This window comes from Petromyzon marinus, chromosome 27, assembly GCF_048934315.1.
Source record: "Petromyzon marinus isolate PM22_M1 ecotype Great Lakes invasive population chromosome 27, UKy_Petmar_22M1.pri1.0, whole genome shotgun sequence".
NCBI lineage: Eukaryota > Metazoa > Chordata > Hyperoartia > Petromyzontiformes > Petromyzontidae > Petromyzon > Petromyzon marinus.
Genome location: NC_133693.1, coordinates 4,956,362 through 4,975,710, shown reverse-complemented (window position 1 = coordinate 4,975,710; position 19,349 = coordinate 4,956,362). Strand labels below are relative to the sequence as shown.

At 47.8% G+C, this 19,349-nt stretch overlaps 1 protein-coding gene across 2 annotated transcripts; it reads left to right on the top strand.

Moving 5' to 3' along the window:
* Positions 1-766: 766 nt before the first annotated feature.
* Positions 767-18,937, top strand: LOC116946496 (isoaspartyl peptidase/L-asparaginase-like). Of its 2 annotated transcripts, none has more exons than XM_032961449.2 (7): positions 767-1,491; positions 3,347-3,727; positions 4,325-4,467; positions 7,479-7,642; positions 8,050-8,168; positions 12,511-12,621; positions 18,030-18,937. In XM_032961449.2, the coding sequence occupies exons 2-7, from the start codon at positions 3,421-3,423 to the stop codon at positions 18,233-18,235; spliced, it is 1,050 nt and encodes a 349-aa protein (XP_032817340.2). In that variant the 5' UTR covers positions 767-1,491; positions 3,347-3,420; the 3' UTR covers positions 18,236-18,937. The 2 variants fall into 2 exon arrangements, with proteins under 2 accessions (XP_032817340.2, XP_032817339.2); XM_032961448.2 differs by having other exon boundaries at positions 768-1,491; positions 3,343-3,727.
* Positions 18,938-19,349: the final 412 nt, after the last annotated feature.

The window sequence follows — 19,349 nt, the reverse complement described above, 5'->3', positions numbered from 1 at the left end:
TTCCACTGAAATTTGCCACAATATACTCAGTCTTTGTCCGACTGATCCTAAACCCATTCCCTTCAATCATTTGCACCCAGATCTTCAAATCGTCTTCCACTACCCCTCTGCTTTCACCGCATAGCACAATGTCGCCGGCAAAGAGCGTACACCACTATCTGTCTCTCCACGTGCAAAAAAAATATCAAATGTATTTTTAGACAAAGCATCAGACCCATATCTTAGAAAGAGGCTCCTTGCCAATAACCTGTGGCAGTTGAGGCTGCCGATGAGACGCTGTTATTTAGAAACCTGGTTCGGAGTTTTACTTTGTCTCGAAGCAACGCTGCTGAAATTCCCCACCCTCAGAAGGCCGTGGCGGGTTGATAGATTGTACAAAATGCTACGAAAAATTACGTGGGGGAGACATCGCTTATTTATTTTGTCATCTATATTCTCCGCAACGTTGCTATAAATAACGTTTTGAGCTACGTACAATATTCCTCGTCTTTACCATTGCATCGTACTGGCGAGGATCCTGGCTTGCAAGCGAGATGTTACAAGTACAAACCGGCCCAGAGATTGTTTGTACTGAATAAACGCTGCTCATCGCATGCCCAGAATAATATGGGAGCGGTGGTTCGTATGTTATTGTTTATGTGGAGAGACAGGTACATCCATAGTACAGGTTTGTTTTTTGGGGTTAGGTCGCGTAAATACATACATGTGTCATTAAACCCGCCACCATCCGACACAGCCAATTAGTAAGGTTTGTCACGTAAACAGAACGTGCCAATTCGTCACTAGCACAGCACACCGGTGTGTTGGAGAGCCATGACCACTACATTTACAATCTGAGTACGACGTTTCGCCAGTAATTACAACTAGCCTCATCAGGCGACAGCCAGGCTTGGCTCTCCAACACACCGGTGTGCTGTACTAGTGACGAATTGGCACGTTCTGTTTACGTGACAACCCTTACTAGTTGGCTGTGTCGGGTGGTAGCGGGTTTAACGACACATTTATATATTTACGCGATCTAACCCAAAAAAAACTGTATTATGGATGACATTGGTCGCGAAAGCCTCCTACGTGTTAAACAGGCAGATGCATATATATCAGCGAGACGTATCACCTACAAGATGAGATTGGCTTGATGCTCATGGTGTGTTGCGTCTTTAAGATTATGCGCTTTTGTCCGCAGGAGTGGAGGCACGCGGTCCATAATGTTAAACTGTTGGACACCAAACCGCTTACAAAGCCTTGCAGCAGCAAGCAGCCTTACAGTGCAGCAAGCAAGACACTCTCTCTCTCTCTTCACGGTCATGGGTCACAGGTCGACTTGAATGAGTGAGTGTGAGAGTGTTCGTGAGAGTGTACGTGTGAGTGTGCGCGCGTGTGGACTTTGTTGATTTTTTTAACGAAAGGAGCCATCGTCGCTTGCAGTTGCGACCGCCCTGTTTAAAATTCGGCATTTCTCATTCGGCTCTTTGAATCGACAGCGCGCAAGAGGTAAAAATGGCTTTCCGTGTCGCTGCTGTGTGTCGCGTGTGAATCTATGCCCTTGCTGTATGCTATGCTGCTGCTTGTCGAAGCGTGCGATGCTAACGCGAGTCTGACATTCCAAGTCGCGTGCAGGCCACCCGGCCACGTGAGTGCGTGTGTGCTGTGCTTTCAGTGCATGATTCGAAGCAGCTTAGTCATGAATGGAAAATTAAAGACGCGAGCCACGGCAGTGCGAGTTGTGGCCATGCATTGCATGCTATGGAATGATTTAGTAAAACCATTGAGACGCAGAGCTCTATAGTAACACAGATATACAAATAGACTCGTAGAGATACGTAGAGATGCATATGAATGCATTTAGATACATGAAAGATGAGCCAAATTAGTGTGATCGTGGCCATGTTATTCAAACTATGGGCCATGTAGTAAACTCAATGAGACACATAGTAACACATAGACTCATAGATATACATATAAACCTAAATAGACACATTATAGATACATAAAGACACATAGAAATGCATTAACGATAGCCTAATTAGTGTGATTTGGCCATGCAACTCCAACCATGGACCATATGGTAAACCGCACCTCCGATTAGCACGGTTGGCAATGTACGGTGTGAAAGAAGTTCAACATGCATACATATTAACCACCATAGTCTCTGCTCCTTCAACGGAAAAAAAAAACTACACGAACTCTCTCCTCTCTCCCGAAGCCCTGTCGTGGCTAGCACACCTCAATATTGGCATGTAGCTGCTAAACATATTTGCATAGGCAAAAATATAATCTGTTATGCGCGTCTGAAATGCTAAAGATTATCTTATAATGCTGCTGCTGTGTTGACAGTGGACGTGCACAAGGACAATAACAACAAAAATATATACAAAAACTCAACACATTCGCTAATAACGCTGTGGCCTGAAGAGGAAAACAATATAATAAGTGACGTTTCAGGCAATGGTCATTCCTCATTTTCTCCCGTTATTTACGTATTCATCTTTTTCGTTTTTGATTTGCTAAGTAGTGGGGTTTTGTTTTTTTATATCATCCGTGTAAGGGACTGGCTCATTCGATGTACAGCGTTGTGGGATGCGATTGCGCGAATTCCGCAAAATAACATGAAATTATTATTATTTCCAACGTTTATTCGGGCAAAATGATGACATCCCCACATGGCGGCAGTGGAAGCAGGGTCAGTGCTGCCTTATGGATCCCAGTTAATTGGGTGTAAAACAAAGTCTGCCCCAGGTTCCTCCCAAACCACCCCGTCCGAGCCACAGTTAACAACACATGCAGGCCGCATGGCTCCTGGCGCACAAGCAGAGCCAACAAAGTGGTCTGAGACGGGCGGGACCGAGAAGTCGGGGACCGATTGCGAGAGTGGCATCTGCCAACTACAGGGGGTGCTTCAAAACAATGTGAACACTTCCGAGAATTTGCAACAGCACCACGTGACATGTGCTGCCACCTCCGGGCTCTGGAGACCGCCTGGAGAAGATTCCAGGCCACGCGTTGACAACGATGGCGAACGAGTGGGTTCCCAGGTAGAATGAGTTGATGGTCTCAGCAGTTGAAACGAGTACACCGCAGTTAGTTGATCGCAATATTACATGTGGTGGAGTAAGTAAAGTGTAGGTAGTCACATGTAGTACTGTATGTAGATGGAGCGATGCAATCATCTCGTGCAGGTGCTAGGTGGATTATTACATCTCAGAGCTGTGAGAGTTGACGATGGCATTGTGGAGGTCTTCAGCCACACGCAGTAGATCGATCGATCGATCATGGCTGATCATTATGATGAACCTCAATCATCAATCAATCTTTATTTTACGTGCCTATGTCGCCCTCAACAAGGCAGGCATCGGCGCAACGCGATCGAGAGGCGAGAAACGCAGCGGAACAAAACGTCACTGCGAGCGCGGGGGGTTCGCGATGCAAGCGCCTGCCAAGGAGCCGGGACGTGTCGAGAAGTCGCAAGCGGCGGAGAAGCTGAACGACGACGGCGGTAACGATGGGGAGGAGACGAGGAGGAGGAGGAGGAGGAATCCCGGGCCGGCCGTGGTGGTCGTGCACGGCGGGGCGTGGGCCATCCCGGACGATCTGGCCGAGGCGAGCGTGGCGGGGGTGAAGCGCGCCGTCGTGCGGGCCCACGAGCTTCTGTCCAGTGGCGGAGGCAGCGCCCTCGATGCCGTGGAGGCGGCCGTGAAAGCGCTGGAGGACGACGTGGCCTTCGACGCGGGTCTGCGGTGCCACCACTCTCCCTCTCTCCCTCTCTGCCCATCGCCGGGGGTATCTGTATTCACGTTGATGACTTAAAGAAAAATGTGTTTTTATTTACCAGGTAAGGCCCACTGAGCTATATAGTTCGTTTTCAGAAGGGACCTGGCCACAAATGATAGCCCAACGCGCAGTGGCTTATCAATTGGAAATGTATCGCAGCCAAATACTATAAACGCATGTTTCTAATTGTGGAGGGGAAAACCGGGAGGACCCGGAGAAAAATCCACGCGACCACGGGAAGAGAGACACGCAAACTCCAATTCCTACAATAAGCGTCAGGGTCGGGATCGAACCGACGACCTGAGGGTTCTATTTTAGTCGAGTGTGAAGGCAAGCCTGCGATTTTTTATGCAGGTCCTTCGGGTGTGGATTTCACGTCGCCATTCGCTTAGTCTCGTCGACTAAACGTTGAGCCTCTTTAGTTATAAATTTCCGATTAGAACAGTTGGCTACGTACGGTGCACAAGAAGTTCAACTAGGTTGGAGCCTCTTATGTCAAGGCCAATATTATAGCAAAAAAATGTTTTCGTTTATGACCGTGCAACTTTCCTCCCAGGCCATGGCTCGGTGCTGACGGAGGCTGGCGAGGTGGAGATGGACGCGCTCATGATGGACGGGAGGACGCTGCGCCTGGGCTCCGTGTCGTGCGTGCAAGGGGTGGCGAACCCGGTCAGCCTGGCCCGCGCGGTCATGGAGAAGGTGCGGTGATGGGCAGGGGACAGCGCTGTGTGTGCGTTCTTGTGCACCCGTTTCAAGAGAGGATCGGGCGGTAACTCGATGGCAGAGCGAGCTGCTCCCAATCTAAACTACACTAAACTGAACTTTTTATTTTATTCAACCAGGTAAAGCCAACTGAACTATATCGCTCTTTTTCAGAAGTGACCCTGCTTACAATTAATAGCTCGACAAAAAGACTTATCATCATGTGGAAATGTATAGCAGCCAAATACTCGAAACGCATGTTGACCCGGAGAAGAATCCACGCGACCACAGGGAGAACATGCAAATTCCAAATACACAACCATCAGGGTCAGGATTGAACCCATGACCTCCCGTATGCCAGGCGAGGTAGTTAACATCTGGGGCACCCAATCAAAATCTTGCGAGATCAAACATTGCTTGTTGGTTGAAAATGTTAGCATCACTTTGTGGGGAAGTCAACAATGGTTTCCCTCGGAATAGACTCGCATCCACCATGGGAATGTGGAACTTCCACCACTGGCTCATCACCCATCCCCTCTTGTGTATTTTCAAGTACTATATGTATGAGTAGTATTAGTCGGTGAGAGTTGACCCGTGTGTAGGTAAGCTTAGGGAAAAAAAGTGTTCCCAGTCCATGGGCAATCAGCTGCAAATGATTTGTAGCAGTGATGTATGTATGTTGAACTTCTTTTGGACCGTATGTAGCCAACCGTGCTAAATAGTGATTTCACCTTGGAGATGCGGGGCTTAGCCTGTAGGATTCCAGCCATTCAACTGCTCCCAAACAACATTTAAGGATTTCTACATGAAAGGCGAAAGCCACATTTTTCAAAATTCAACCTTTAAAAAATACCAAGTGCCGACCATGACCGTCGGTTGCTTGTGTGGGGGAAGAGGGGGAGAGGATTGGGGGTGGGGGGGGATATTCAGGATTTTCAGCTCGGGTTGCTCGGCGATTGAATTCCTCGTCGCCACGTCACCCTGAAGGTCGCGTTAAAGACATTGCCCGGCTCCAAATCGGGCGATCGTAGCACGCGTGACCTCGCGAAGGTCGAATTTAAATTTGAGCCGCCAAGCCCACGCCCAGTTCTCGTGAAGCCCAAAGGATCCTGAGCGACAAACACCGCTCCCAGTTCCCGCAAACCAACAGCCGAGCAGCTTACACACTGCATTACGTTCACACGCCAGCATTCGTAGTAACAATAATAATAATAATATACAGCCCTTTTGTATAATCCATCGCTTGACGAAGGCCTCCCTATGCTATATCATCCATGTCACCGTGCTGGTCAGTGCGGGTTATTTAATTGTGGGGGGGGGGGATATCTCTCGCACCCGATGTTAGCCGTGGTCAGGAATTGAAATCCTTTTGGCGGGTTCACAGTGCAGTGCGCTAACCATTATTGTGCCTTCGCTCCCACCCGTACGTGTGGACATAACGCGCGCCATGCGCAACAACAAAATATGCATTTGTAGATACGTGGGGGAGAGCAAGGAGCAAGCGGATAGCGCTGCACTGCGCTATGGACACGGCAAACATGAGTTCAAATCGTGGCCATGGCTCGCGTAGGTGTAACAACCGAGTGACAACCGAGCCGTCCGCGAGCTTTCCAGCATGGTGAGGTCTGGTTAAACGAATCCCTACAACCCGGGCAGTGTGCGTAGGCCCTCATCCAGCAGTGGATCGAAGCGTACCTCTGTGTGTGAAGAAACCTGTCCTGGTGTAACGGTCAGCAATCCATAGGTCGCCGGTTCGATTCCATCTTCCAGGCGCGGTAGTTGAAACGATGGGCCACCAGCAGTGTAAGAGGGCACGCCACGGTGAGGCAGTCAATCGGCACGTCACGTGCGATGGGGTAAAGCATCGGCAATCCCAAGATGCTTGGCCAGCGTGAAAGAGGAGACCAAATATCCCCCGAGAGCTACACGCGTCTGTCAGGTCTAAATGCGTTTGTATGGTTGCAAATACTGTGGTGCATGTATGTTGAACTTCTTTCGCACCGTACGTAGCCTACCATGTTTTTTACGGAGGTGCAGGGGGAGGACAGCAAGCTAAAGACAAAAAGCAGTTTTGAAGAAATCATTTTTCAATCTAGCTTTAAAAGTGCATAGTTCCAGTGGCTTCCTAATAACGGAAGGAAGAGCGTTCCACATGGCCGCAGAAGCGCATCTGAAATCGCGCGTCGAAGTGACCGTCTTTGTTCGATGGCTAGCCAAAAGCGGCTGCGAGAATGACCGGAGTTTCCGCGATGGTTAACGGTCGGCACCCTGAACTTGCACTCCAGAGGGTCACCAGTTCGCTCTCCCAGCACTGCAGGTGAAACAACGACGCAAGTTTCGTAAATTCCCCCCACTGCCTCTGTTTGCCCAGCTGGATAAATGGGTTCACCCCAGCTAGTCGAGCGACAGCTGACTAGCAGATCGCGCGTGGTGGAGTTTAAAGCGTGGGTACACACGCCACCTCTTCCAACAACTTCCTGACAACGTTGGTGGAATAGGAGACCAAATATACCACTCTCGAGTCCCTCCGGTGGGGGTAGGGCCCTGTCCGCCAGCAAGCGAGCACTTGCAGGGGACCCTCACCGAGTCCTCCTCCGCCTCTCATCGTTCATCATGAAGGTTTTTGTTGGGTTAGATCGCGTAAACATAAATGTGTCGTTAACCCACCACCACCCGACCTCAGCCAATTCTTACAATCGCCTGATGAAGCTGGTTATAATCACAAGCGAAACATCGTACTCGAATTATAAGTGTTGTGGGTTTACTCTCCAACACACCGGTGTGCTGTACGAGTAACGAATTGGCCACGTTTTGTTTAAGTGACAAACCTTACTCATTGGCTGTGTCGGGTGGTGGTGGGTTAACGACACATTTATATTTACGCAATCTAATCCAAAAGTAAATCTTTGCTACACGAATGGCATCGGTTGGCGAAAGCCAACTACACGTTAAACCGACCTCTCATCATCATCATCGTCCCGTGTCGGTGCGAAAAAACCACGCTGCAGACGGAGCACGCCATGCTGACGGCGGCCGGGGCCGCGCGCTTCGCCGAGGCGCAGGGGGTGGCGCGCGTGCCCCAGCACGAGCTCGTGACGGAGGCGGCGCGCTCCGAATGGGAGCGCTACCGGCGCTACCGCCACGCCGTGCGGGCGCTCTTCAGCTCGGAGCGGTGCGTCGCGCGCGGACACACATGGACAACGCCCGCGGACAAACGCAGACGCATGCACGGACACACACGCGGATACACGCGCGGACACACACGCAGACACACACGCAGACACACGCGCGGACACACGCGTGGACACACGCACGGACACGCGCGCGCTGCAGCTACGCCAACTCAGCGAGTTTTGGTCACAGGATTTTAGTTGTTCTGTGTCTTTGAAAGCGCGTGAGGCTTCAATAGACCACGAAGATTGGGTGTCTTGTATGTTACTGTACTTCCCCCGCACCTTCGATTAGCACGTTTGGCAACGTACAGCACGAAAGAAGTTCAACATACATATACATACTTACAATGTGTTTTTATATATATGCGTGTGTTTGTGTGTTTGTAAAGCGTCCGTCTGTCCGCAGGGCCCACGACACCGTGGGTGCGGTGGCCCTGGACGCGCGGGGGGACGTGGCGTGTGCCACCTCCACAGGGGGCATCACCAACAAGATGCCCGGTCGCGTCGGAGACAGCCCCATCGTGGGTACGTACGTATGTTGAGCTTCTTTCGCGCCATACGTAGCCATCCGTGCTAAACGGAGGTGCGGGGGGATGGACAACAAACTAAAGACAAAAAGCAGTTCTAAAAAATATATATTGGTTTCAATCTAGATCAGACATGGGCAAAGTACGGCCCGTTGGGCTTTTTAATCCAGCCCGCCGAACTTGTCCAAATATTATTATTAAATTAAATTTTACCTTTCTCCTGTAATGCCCCCATTTCCCCATTAGATGGCGCACTTTGACCGGGAGTTACGACATGTTTTTGTATTGTTCATGTTCGTGCAATTTGTTAAATTGCCTTGCAAATAAATGCTTTGCTACCTGTTAAAGGCCAAATCCTTTCATGTAATGATTTTTACATGTCATTTATATTAGTTCACACAAACACTCCATCCATCTGTTCCTGGCCCGGCCCCTCTGTCAAATTTTAGAACCCATTGTGGCCCGCGAGTCAAAAAATTTGCCCACCCCTGATCTAGATGATGGTTTAAAAGTGCATAGCTCCTCATGACATCCTAACATCGGAAGGAAGATTGTTCAGGACGGCCGCAGAAGCGCATCTGAAAGCGCACGATGTGGCGACCATCTTTTTTCGATAGGTTAGCCAAGAATGAAATACCGTATAGTAGTACTCTACCGTGCGCATGCAGTGGCGCACCCAGATGCACGTTTCACAGGAGACATTACTGTATTATATACGTATATAAGTTTTGCTGGCTGCGTGTTGTCTATTACTTTTCTGTTACTATCCTATCCCCTGTAACGGTGACGTCCAAAGAACGGTCACGTCCAGAGGAAAGGATGGACGCACGGATGGTTACGTCCAAAGATCGTGCAGGTTGCCAGTAAAACATTAACACCGCTGCTGAGCCACAGGCCGGCAACAAATAGCACTGCCAAGTTAGTAAAAAAAAACGTATTTCCAACTTGGTAGGAAAACAATTGTAACTCTGAACTATTGCAAATCATGTTTCTGTTTCAAAGGAAACACTCCAGTGCCTCAAGTACTGGTTGCTTATTGGGCAATCAATTAGTTCACGCACACTTTTTTATTTATTTTACAATTGAAACGATTATAATTAACGGGCGTCGAAAAATATCAGGGCGCAATAGCCCCTTTTGGAACCCACCACCAATAGATTATGGAGCCGATCTAAATGCTTGTGGAGTTGAGCGGTCCCCAGTACAATACCCTCCACCTCCTACTACTTTGGCCGTCACATGCTACTATTCGGCAATCTATCGCTACCACTGAAGTTAAAGCAATGTAGCACTCCCCCCCCCCCACCCCTCTTAATGTTAGAGGCGCGTCCGTAATAAAGACGACAGAGATTGTCCCCGATTGTGCGCCCACGCGTGGTGAGGATTTCCCCTCGTGTAGTTAGCAACTCACAAGTACTGAAATTAGCTCATTACGTGGGAGACAAGGCTGCCGAATGTTATATTTAAACAAAAATTATACATATCAAGAGAAATTGCCTGCTCAGTTTATTTCAGATGCAATTATCTCTCCGATGTATTTTCCGCCTTTACAGGCTAATTGGGAGGTCTTTTGTCTATGAATACTGTAAGGGCTGTTGCCGTTTATTAAAACACTCTGACACTCGGCATCCTACGCTCACACCAGTGTAGGTGCACTCTATCTCGGTCTTCACCGTAACACTGAATACTATTTGGACCCTACCCTCGGCTATCCCTTTGGCTCTCTCACTCGTCTGCCCGGAGCGGGGGATCAGCCAACACCGCTCTGCGACGAGGATAGGGGCCGTCCATAAATGACGTCACGCACCTAGGCGGGGGGGGGGGGTCAGACATTTGTGACGATGTGTGATGAGAGGGGGAGGGGGGGTTAGAAATGTGATGTCACATCAAAATGCGCAACTTTAAATAAATATTAATTAAATAGAATTGTTATAACAACACTAATTTTGATTAATTTTCATTATTAACTATTTGATTATTTAAATTTACTAAGGTCACCATTTCTTTATTCTGTGAAGGAGCGTTTTGCTTCTCCATGGGAGAATGGAGAAGCATACATTTTGTAAATGTTTTGAATGATTGTTATTAAACATTTTGATTCTAAGTATTCTACCAGGGCTTTTCATTCTGTGACATGAATGTGATTGTAATAATTGTACTCTCCATTTTGCTTCATTCTCCGACAAAGTTTCAAGTATTTTTTAATATTCAAGGTTCTTTCGGTAAAGACTTTACCGAAAGAACCAAGAATATGAATCCCTGCAGTCACGAAAGCTTTAAATCAATATTTTGTTAATAGTTATAATTACTTTTAATATTTTATAATTGTAAGAGAATTTCAATATAATATTCTGAACATCTGCAGTTTTAGACGTTGAATTTTATGCTAAATTTCATCTTTCCAACGCCTCCTTTTTAATACATGTTTTCTCCTATAACATCAGAGTGCAGCACCACATTAAATACGCACTACAATGACAATAGTTTAAAGTGATTTGAAGCATGTTTTATTTTTAAAATGGAAATATGGTTTTGGGGGGGGGGGGGGGCAGAGTTTTATGACGTCATATTTGAGGGGGTCTGACTTTTTGTGACGCGTGATGTCATTTATGGACGGCCCCATAGAGACCCCACTCCAGCCGGTCCTTACCGTGGCTCCCCACGACGACCATGCCGCCGTCACGGGGTCCCCCTTAAGAACCCTTTGGGCGGCTCCTCCCCCAAGCTCGGCCACGCCCATGTTCCCAAAAGTGCTTTACGAAAGCCCCTTACATAACCCGTGACGTTACGTCACCCTTGACCCCGCATGACTCTCAACCCGCTCGAACCTCCTTCCGCTCGCCCCCTCATTGTTTTACTGACACTACTCCTCTACATATATTTACATGTATATATGAGTATCTGTATCTGTGTATCTGTGTGAATATCTGCATGTATATCTGCGTATATTCATCGCTGGGCAGTAATGGCTAACGCACGTGGCCTTTAATCCCATTGCTCTTGGAGGCGAGGGTTGGTGTATCGCACACAGATGTCGTGAAACTTTCTTGCCGTGGGTGTCGAGGAGGTGCCAATCCCTGGCTCGCCAGCAGAAGGCGGTAAAAAAATGTGGACTACTCTCCATCTTTTCCATCTGTATGGGGATAGAGTGTTGACCCCTCACACACGTGGGTTTTTTCTCCAGGTGCGCCGGTTTCCTCGCTCGTGTATAAACACTCATCAATTGGTGGAAAACACAAAAAAATCACCACCACCTCCACCCAAAACAGGGTGCTTCAAAAAAACGTCAACATGGGACTATCGTTTTTAATGGAAGAATAACGGATAATGCACTCTAACATGATAACAAATGTGTAATGACGACTTTACACACTTCTCTTGAGATGGCACTCCATTGAAGACACATTCACTTGACATCAGGCGGAGACCCCCACTTCAACAGCCCCGAGTCTCCCGCGCATCTTCCTTTTATATACCAACACGAGGCCACGCCCCCGTTCTCGATCATTCTCGCTGACTCTGGACGCTCGCTCCACCGGCAGACTCCACCGTCCTCTTCCGTCACCTGACCACGCTCCCTTCTTCTCGATCATTCCCGTAGCCACCAGTCCCTTCGCACTCACAACTGATACCCCTGTCATTACCTCCGGTGGCCACTAGCGCATTCGCACTGTAGGCTGACTCCCCTGTTATTACCTACCGTATGTAGGCTCTATTGTTATTACAAATGTAAATGTTAATAGCTTCAAAAAGTCAAAGAGTCTCCACTCGTTCCCCATCATTATCAACACATGCCTGGAATCTTCTTCAGGTGGTTACCAGAGCCCAGAGGCAGCAGCACATTTATTGTGGTATTGTTGCAAATTCTCCGAAGTGTCAACATTTTTTTGAAGCACCCTATTATAGTTGGCTGCTCCGAATCACTGTCTGGCTGTTGCATTCCAGCTGCGTGGCTTCTCAGCAATTGCAAGAGATGCAATTTGCATGAACAGTATCTGAAACTAAACATTATTATGATATCCGTGTGTGGTGTCTGTGCAAGGGTGCGGTAGTGGGGAGCGGTAGCATTGCGGTGAGCGCACCGCTCTTCGAGCCCGGCGACGCGAGTTCAATTCCCGCCCGACGGCAAACACCAGCAACGATTATCTGAACCAGTTCTGGGCCTCCTCTAGGTCGACTCAGCCTCGAGTGAGAAACTGGTGCCAAACGCAAAACATCGCCACTGGGGAGATAAAGACGGCCGGGCGTAAGGTCGGCCACCCCGTGTGCCGGGCCGGTCTTCATTGGTGCTATTCGCTAACGCCGCTTGCCCCAGTAGTCTGTGTTTGTCTTTGTGCAAGGGTGCGGAGGCTACGCGGATAACGCTGTGGGCGCCGTTTCCACCACCGGGCACGGAGAGTCGATCATGAAGGTCACGCTGGCGCGACTCATCCTGTTCCACATGGAGGCCGGTGCGTGCGCGTGCGTGCGTGCGTGCGACCGCGTGCGAAATTGCGTGTGAGAACGATCGTTTCAGGCCGCCGCTTTATACATTTTAATTATCATTACATTGCACCAGCAACAAATTATTGCCAATTCACTGCATTGCATTACATATGTCGTAATGTGAGTCAATAACGCACTGACGTTTTTGTTACTGTAGGCGGATAACCGAAAATGATATGCGTGGAAAATTACAGTCCGCATGCATGTACGTTTTGAACTTCTTTCAGTGACACAAACGCGTGTACAAATCGGGGCAAACATATAGCGCGAGAGCTGCTTTCGACGTGGGAACCATGCTTTACAGAGTGAAAGTAACGCGAGATTAGGAACACGTGCGTCAGACTTGTGGACGTATTATCGATGGTGAAAGCTGCACCTTGCATAAGCACTGCACTGGGTGTGGGCGGTTAATTGGTCAGGGCGGATATGTGACGGTTGGATCCGCGACATTGCATTTTTAAATCTAAATCTTTTATTACTTTTTTTTTCTAAACTTCTTCGTGTGGTTTAGAAAATATATATTTGTTTAGGTTATTGGCTAAACTAGTGCCGTTCCTTGCCTAGAATTCCACTGTCTGGCAATCTGCTTAGGTTTTGCTTCGAAAGCCTGATGATGCATTGCGTGACCCCGTAGCGGTGACGAGTGACTCCTAGCGGCGCTGGCTGGTACAGCTCACGCCTTGCTATTCTCAAACATTGGCAGCACAAGTTATATTCTTAGCTCTTTCGGTAAAGTCACGTTGAAGGGAAACAATAAAATATATATAAAATAAAAAAATCTCACGACGTTTCGACCATAACACAAACGGTCGTCATCAGGTGTGTCGGTTTGCATAAATGTATTTATTTTTAAACGGTTTATTTATTTATTTAAAAACGTCAGTAGTTGTCCACCAAAAGACGACCAGGGTCGAGTCTCACTTGCGAGAGTGCACCTGGGTCACCAAAAATGATAACGGATAGAAAAAAAAACTTGGGCAATTATGCAAATAAAAAAATCAAGAGCTGAAACGACAGTGTCACATGATGAATAGAAAATAAAGCAGTGGTAATTAATAGATTTCCCGGAGCGTAATCAAAGAGTGCAGGCGGACATCACGAAAGGGAGAATATCCAACGCACGCACACACACACAGAGATCCCAACAAACTTTCCCCGTGTAGCTTCAAGACCGCAGGTGCAAGTTTCCATTCGAGAGCACTTCCTAAAGACGGCGGCGGAACGCCTGATGGGTTGGTGTGGCCAGAAACCACGCCCGGCAGCCTTTGTCTCCCCAAATCCGTGACGTCCAACGTACTGCGTCAGGTACTCATTTGAGACTGAGTTGACCTATGGGAGGGGGGGGGGATATAAGGCTTGCCCGCCACCTCTGATGTACAAGAAACTGGGCAGAATAATATCTCGCAATGCCAGAAGATGGGAGAGCTCGCTTGCACGTGCATTGCCTCGAGTGGCGTGTTGTTATGCGATTGACAACAAAAACCCGGGACTTTTAACGTCACATTTCTCAAAAAAGCTGTCTCAAATTACAGAATGGCCCTGGGGAAAACCTGGACAGATGGTAACTACAGTTGCCTGTGCATCATTGGAAAAGTTTTACAAAGTTGCATGCAAGTTTCTCTGGTGCCTCACCAGTAAACATGCAACGTTGGACCAACGTTGGCATGTAAGTTGGAACCTTTGTTACCCATAACTTCTAAAATAAAAACCCTCAAGTTCAACACTGTTTAGCTTCTGAGGTCTGATAGGATCGGCACATTCCATGTGGTTTTGGACATCAGCCTCCTACAGTACTCGCAAATATTGCTGTGGTCGACTCGAGTTGGCAGTCCATGGAATTTACCGTAATCTCCAGATTTTAAGACACCGCAGAAAATAAGCCGCACCCCAAACGAGTGCCCAAGTGTCAATACGGTTAACCAAATCTGTTCTCACACACACACACACCTACCAGATTATAATACGCATCCCCAAACATTACTTTAAAATACTGGGAGGAACAAAAGTACGACTTATAATCTGGAGAATACGGTAGGTGCAAGTATGAGCGTGGCGCGCTACCTGGATGTAAAGGAGCATGCGCCCAAAGAATCGTCACGCAGTTTCACGTGACTTTTACCGTGGAAAAAAAAATCTACCAAACCGACCACCGCCAGCAGCCCCGAACGCATGCATGCACCCGCGGTATGGCAAGGTCGTCCCAAGGTGCCTCACAAAGACCAAGTACCTCCCCCGCCCCCCACCAACACTTCCCCTGCATGTGATAAAGTGCGTTAGCAAGCGCCTATGAAGGCTGACTCTGCATATGAAGCAAGGAGAAGTAACGCCACTGCCGCCAGCCGCTCACTCGTCCACAACAGTAGATTCCCCTCTTGAGGCGCCGTCGACCGAAGCTAGGCGCCAGCCAGGTTCGCATCGACAATTTGACAGCGGTGCCGTGCATTTGACAGGGTTCGAGCCCATGTCGCGCCACCATTGTGGCATGGAATATAAACGGTTGCACGATAAATGACACACGTCCACGGCATGATGGGGGCTCAGAAAGCCAAGAGGCCAATGGACTAAAAAACTTTTCTTTATTAAAATGTGGAGGCACCGGTGGGAATTATGCTTATTTATGATTTTACGAAATATAACAAAGATCAATTGTTGAGTCTCGCACACCGTTCAGCCAAGAGTTTTGAGTTGAGCTCCTCTTCAGATTGATAAATGCATACGCACAATGACGAAGATTACTCATTTAACCAGGCAGACCATATGGGCCGGTGCTGTTGGTGAACACCTATTAACTATATTCTTAGCTCTTTCGGTAAAGTCACGTTGAAGGGAAACAATAAAATAATAAAATATATATAAAACAATACAAAATAAACCTATTAACTATTTCTATTTTACCAGGTAAGACCCACAGACCTATATAGTTATTTTTTCAGAAGCGACCTGGCCACACATGATAGCTCAACGAAGTGGCTTATCATATGTAAATGTATAGCAGCCAAATACTATAAACGCATGTTTTTAAATGTGGAGGGGAAAACCAGAGGATCCGGAGTAAAAATCCACGCGACCACGGGCAGAGACATGCACACTCCAAATATACAGGCATCAGGGTAGTGAACAAACCCACGACCTCCTGTATCCAGGTGAGGTAGTTAACATCTCGCCACTGTGGCCCTATTATTGTGGGCACGTAAAACAAGGTTGTGCGGTATTCATCATACCCTGCCACCTTTGTCTCCCCAGTATAGTACTGGGGAACGGTTGTTCACACACTTGCGCAACAAACTCAGAAACCCAGGTTCAATCTCCAGCCAGAGTACACGGCATCAGTTGATGAACTATGCACGCTAATCGTGTGAAGTTTTACTAGCATGGAATGCACATCCATGCCAGCGTTGGTGTGCATGCACCCTGTAAATGATTATCAACTATAGAAACTTGAATTATCTTACCCTACTGTAATTCATTTTACTGTACAAAAATAATTCCCGGGTGTCTTAAGTGTGGCTCGCTGAGCTTTGGACACTTCAATGACAATCCTGACGCAGAACTTCTCCTGACCTTCACCTAGGTCAAATCAGCCTTAAATTGTGATTACCTGTAGTGGTGTGTATAAAAAAACCCACACGCACAGATTTACCTGCACAACCCGTAGGGGTACGGCACTGTGCTCATATTTTTCCACTGGCTGTTCTCGGGCCTGATTATCCCCAAGGTCATCTCAGCCTGAAATGATTTACCTGTTACGGTGTGTAGAAAAAAAAACACGCAAAGATCCCCAGGATAACCTTTTGAGGCAAGTGCTATTAGCAAGCACCGATGCAGGCTGAGACGGCACACAATGAGGGTGCCGTGGCCAGGACCACGCCTAGCCACCTTTATCTCCCAGTGGCTATGTTTATACACCTTACCAGGTACTGATTTGAGTCTGAGTTAACCTAGGGGAGACCAAAGACCGGTTAAGATAATCGTCACTGGTGTTGGTCATGAGCAGGAATCGAACTAGGGTCGCCTGGTCCATAGCGCGGTGCGCTAACCACTACACTATCGCTCACCACAGTGCAATAACCACGACGCCACACACACACACACAGAGCTACCTGCATAATCCTGTAGGGTAGAGTACCGAGCATGCAGGTAGCTCATTCCGAATGAGATTTGTTTTTTTTTGTCCTCTGGCTGTTCTTCTTTCAAAAAAAGTTGCAGATGAGAGATTTCTTTTTTTGCCAGAGGCATGCACTCAGCAAATCTTTCAACGATCACATTCGCACCTGTCTCCTGACACAACGCACACAGACCGGGCCGTGCACGATGGAACCTGTCCGCGCAGGGCCCCGGTTGTACGTACAGCACCATACGCAAGCAGCCGTATAGAAACAGACACACGGGGAGAAGTCATTACGCAACAGATGGCCTCAATATTCAAAGAATTGTCGGTGAGGAAAGATCTCAAACAAGACGACGCTGCTCCAACCGTAGTCATTTCATCTGCGGACGTTATCGACAGCCAGTCAGTCACAAGACCTTTCATTTCTGCTAGTCCATGCGCCAGTTTCCCAGTACTAAATACTCATGAGATTTTCCACAATATACCAAGGGTGGGAAAAACCCGATTTTTTTTTGCCCGACAAATCGGGTTATTGGTTTTAATGGAATTAAACCCGATTTTGCCGATTAAAACCCTGGTTTTATTATCGGCGTCTCGTGCACACTTCAATCCTGCTCCTGGTCGTCGTCCGCCGCTACCGCGTCATCTTCGTCGTCGCTCTCGCTGCTGGACTCGGTGTTGTTGTCGCCGTCGTCGGGCGTCGGGTCGTCGTAGAACGCGTTGAGGTTCGACTTAATGAAGACGAGCTTCTCGACTGAACGCCGCTAATGGCCCGAACGCCGCTAATGGGTGCGTGCGACTGAAATCCCAACTTAACTTTAATAAAACCGAATAAAACCGGATTTGGGCAGGATCAAGGTGCTCTGGTTTTATATAAAAACCGATTAAAACCCGAATGAATAAAACCGGGCCGTGCCAGCCTTGAATATACACGTTTTCGTCTTCTGATGTCCTCTTCATCTTCTGCTGTCCTCTTCATCGTGAAAACCTGTAGAAAATCCACATCAACGCCATGCAACGCAACTTGAATTTTTCAAGCACGTAATTATTTGCCGTTGTACATGTGCAACATACGTACGTATGTCGAACTTTTTTCGCACCCTCAGTAACCAACCGTGCTAATCAGAGGTACAGCCCGTTTGTTAATTCACTGCCAGATGGAGGTCTCCCCGTGCCATACGGGCCGTGGAAGGTTATTTGACCATACTTCACCACGCCGGTGCTGCCCTTGCATCTCAAGATGTGCCCCTTGTGCCCCGACCCAAGGGAAGTCCCCGGATGAGGCGACGGCCCTGGCACTGAGCCACATGCGCGACCGGGTCGGAGGTCACGGCGGGGCCGTGGTGCTGGGCCGGGACGGGTGCTGGGGGGTTCGCTGCTCCACCGAGCGCATGGCCTGGGCGGCCGTGGCCGCAGGCTCGCTCTACTACGGCCTTCAGCCTGGGGAAGTCCACATCGAGCCTCTCAAGTAAAGCCACCAAACGGTCCGGTTTGGGCTGGGACAGTTCCCCCGGTAGTTGGCTCAGCGCTTCCCCAAGAAGCTTTTGTGAAAATCCGTATTTTGTCCCAGTTTAACATTTGACGGCTTCATGCCCGATGGCTGTTGCAAACTCCTTGCAGCGGAAAAGTCGCCAAACAGTTCTCCAGAAGTCGGTGAATGGATCTTGTTAGGTTGTTACAAATGTCAATAGACGATTTCCCAAGGACGGTATTACACATAATGCGCTGATACTGGATCTTTAATACCTTTAATACACAGCTGGAATCACGCCACTAGACAATGAACTAGACGTATTACGCAAAGTAAACAATTTAGGATATTTATATGCATACTATCCGTGCTATCGGTTCCCTGCCTCTATTCAAGTCTCATATCCCTTTTTCCTCTTCCTATGACTCTCTGCCTCTGTACAACATTATTTGCCCAGTTCTTGTACGGCATCTTGAAATGCAATATATTAATCCACATCGTCAAGAGTTGTAGGTATTACCTCCTAATAATATATAATTTCCCTAGTTTATAGTCACGAAATGTATTTGCTGATTAAAAACTTGGCAAAAATATTGCTTGCAGTGCTGCAATAGCATAGAGTAAAGAGTTCAGTGCTAACGTACTGTATTTCAAAACTATAATTACCGATTTTCATATCAAATAAAATAACTTGTTACGTTTACAGTTGTTCGTTATGATTTGTTTCGTGTGTTTCCCTGTCAATGGAGTGTTGTGACCATTTCATGGAATCTCGAGAAATATTTACAGACAAATCCAAAGAAATCTGAACACATCCATACATACTGGACCAGGCTCCCAGTGGCATCCACGTGTTTCCCCACTTTTAGGATCAAATTTCGAGTGATAGTGAAGCGACTTGAACTGTGAATGAATTGAATAATGAGACAGATGATTCTTCAGGGTGGGGATTCTTTACTTAATTATGTATTTCATGTGCTATTGAAGAGCAACGTACAAACCATGATAACTGTGTGTTGGGTCTGCTAATCCATTTAGTGGCATCGGGAATTGATTGATGTACCTCCTCCTACGACCCGAGTTAAATTCCCACTTACGGCCACCAACAGCTAATC

What these genes read in the sequence shown, in the direction of transcription:
- LOC116946496 (XM_032961449.2), top strand. Translation starts at nt 3,421, where the DNA reads ATGCAAGCGCCTGCCAAGGAGCCGGGACGTGTCGAGAAGTCGCAAGCG. An exon ending in CCCGCGCGGTCATGGAGAAG is followed by an intron (nt 4,468 to 7,478) that starts GTGCGGTGATGG and finishes ACCACGCTGCAG; the next exon opens with ACGGAGCACGCCATGCTGAC. An exon ending in CGGAGACAGCCCCATCGTGG is followed by an intron (nt 8,169 to 12,510) that starts GTACGTACGTAT and finishes TCTTTGTGCAAG; the next exon opens with GGTGCGGAGGCTACGCGGAT.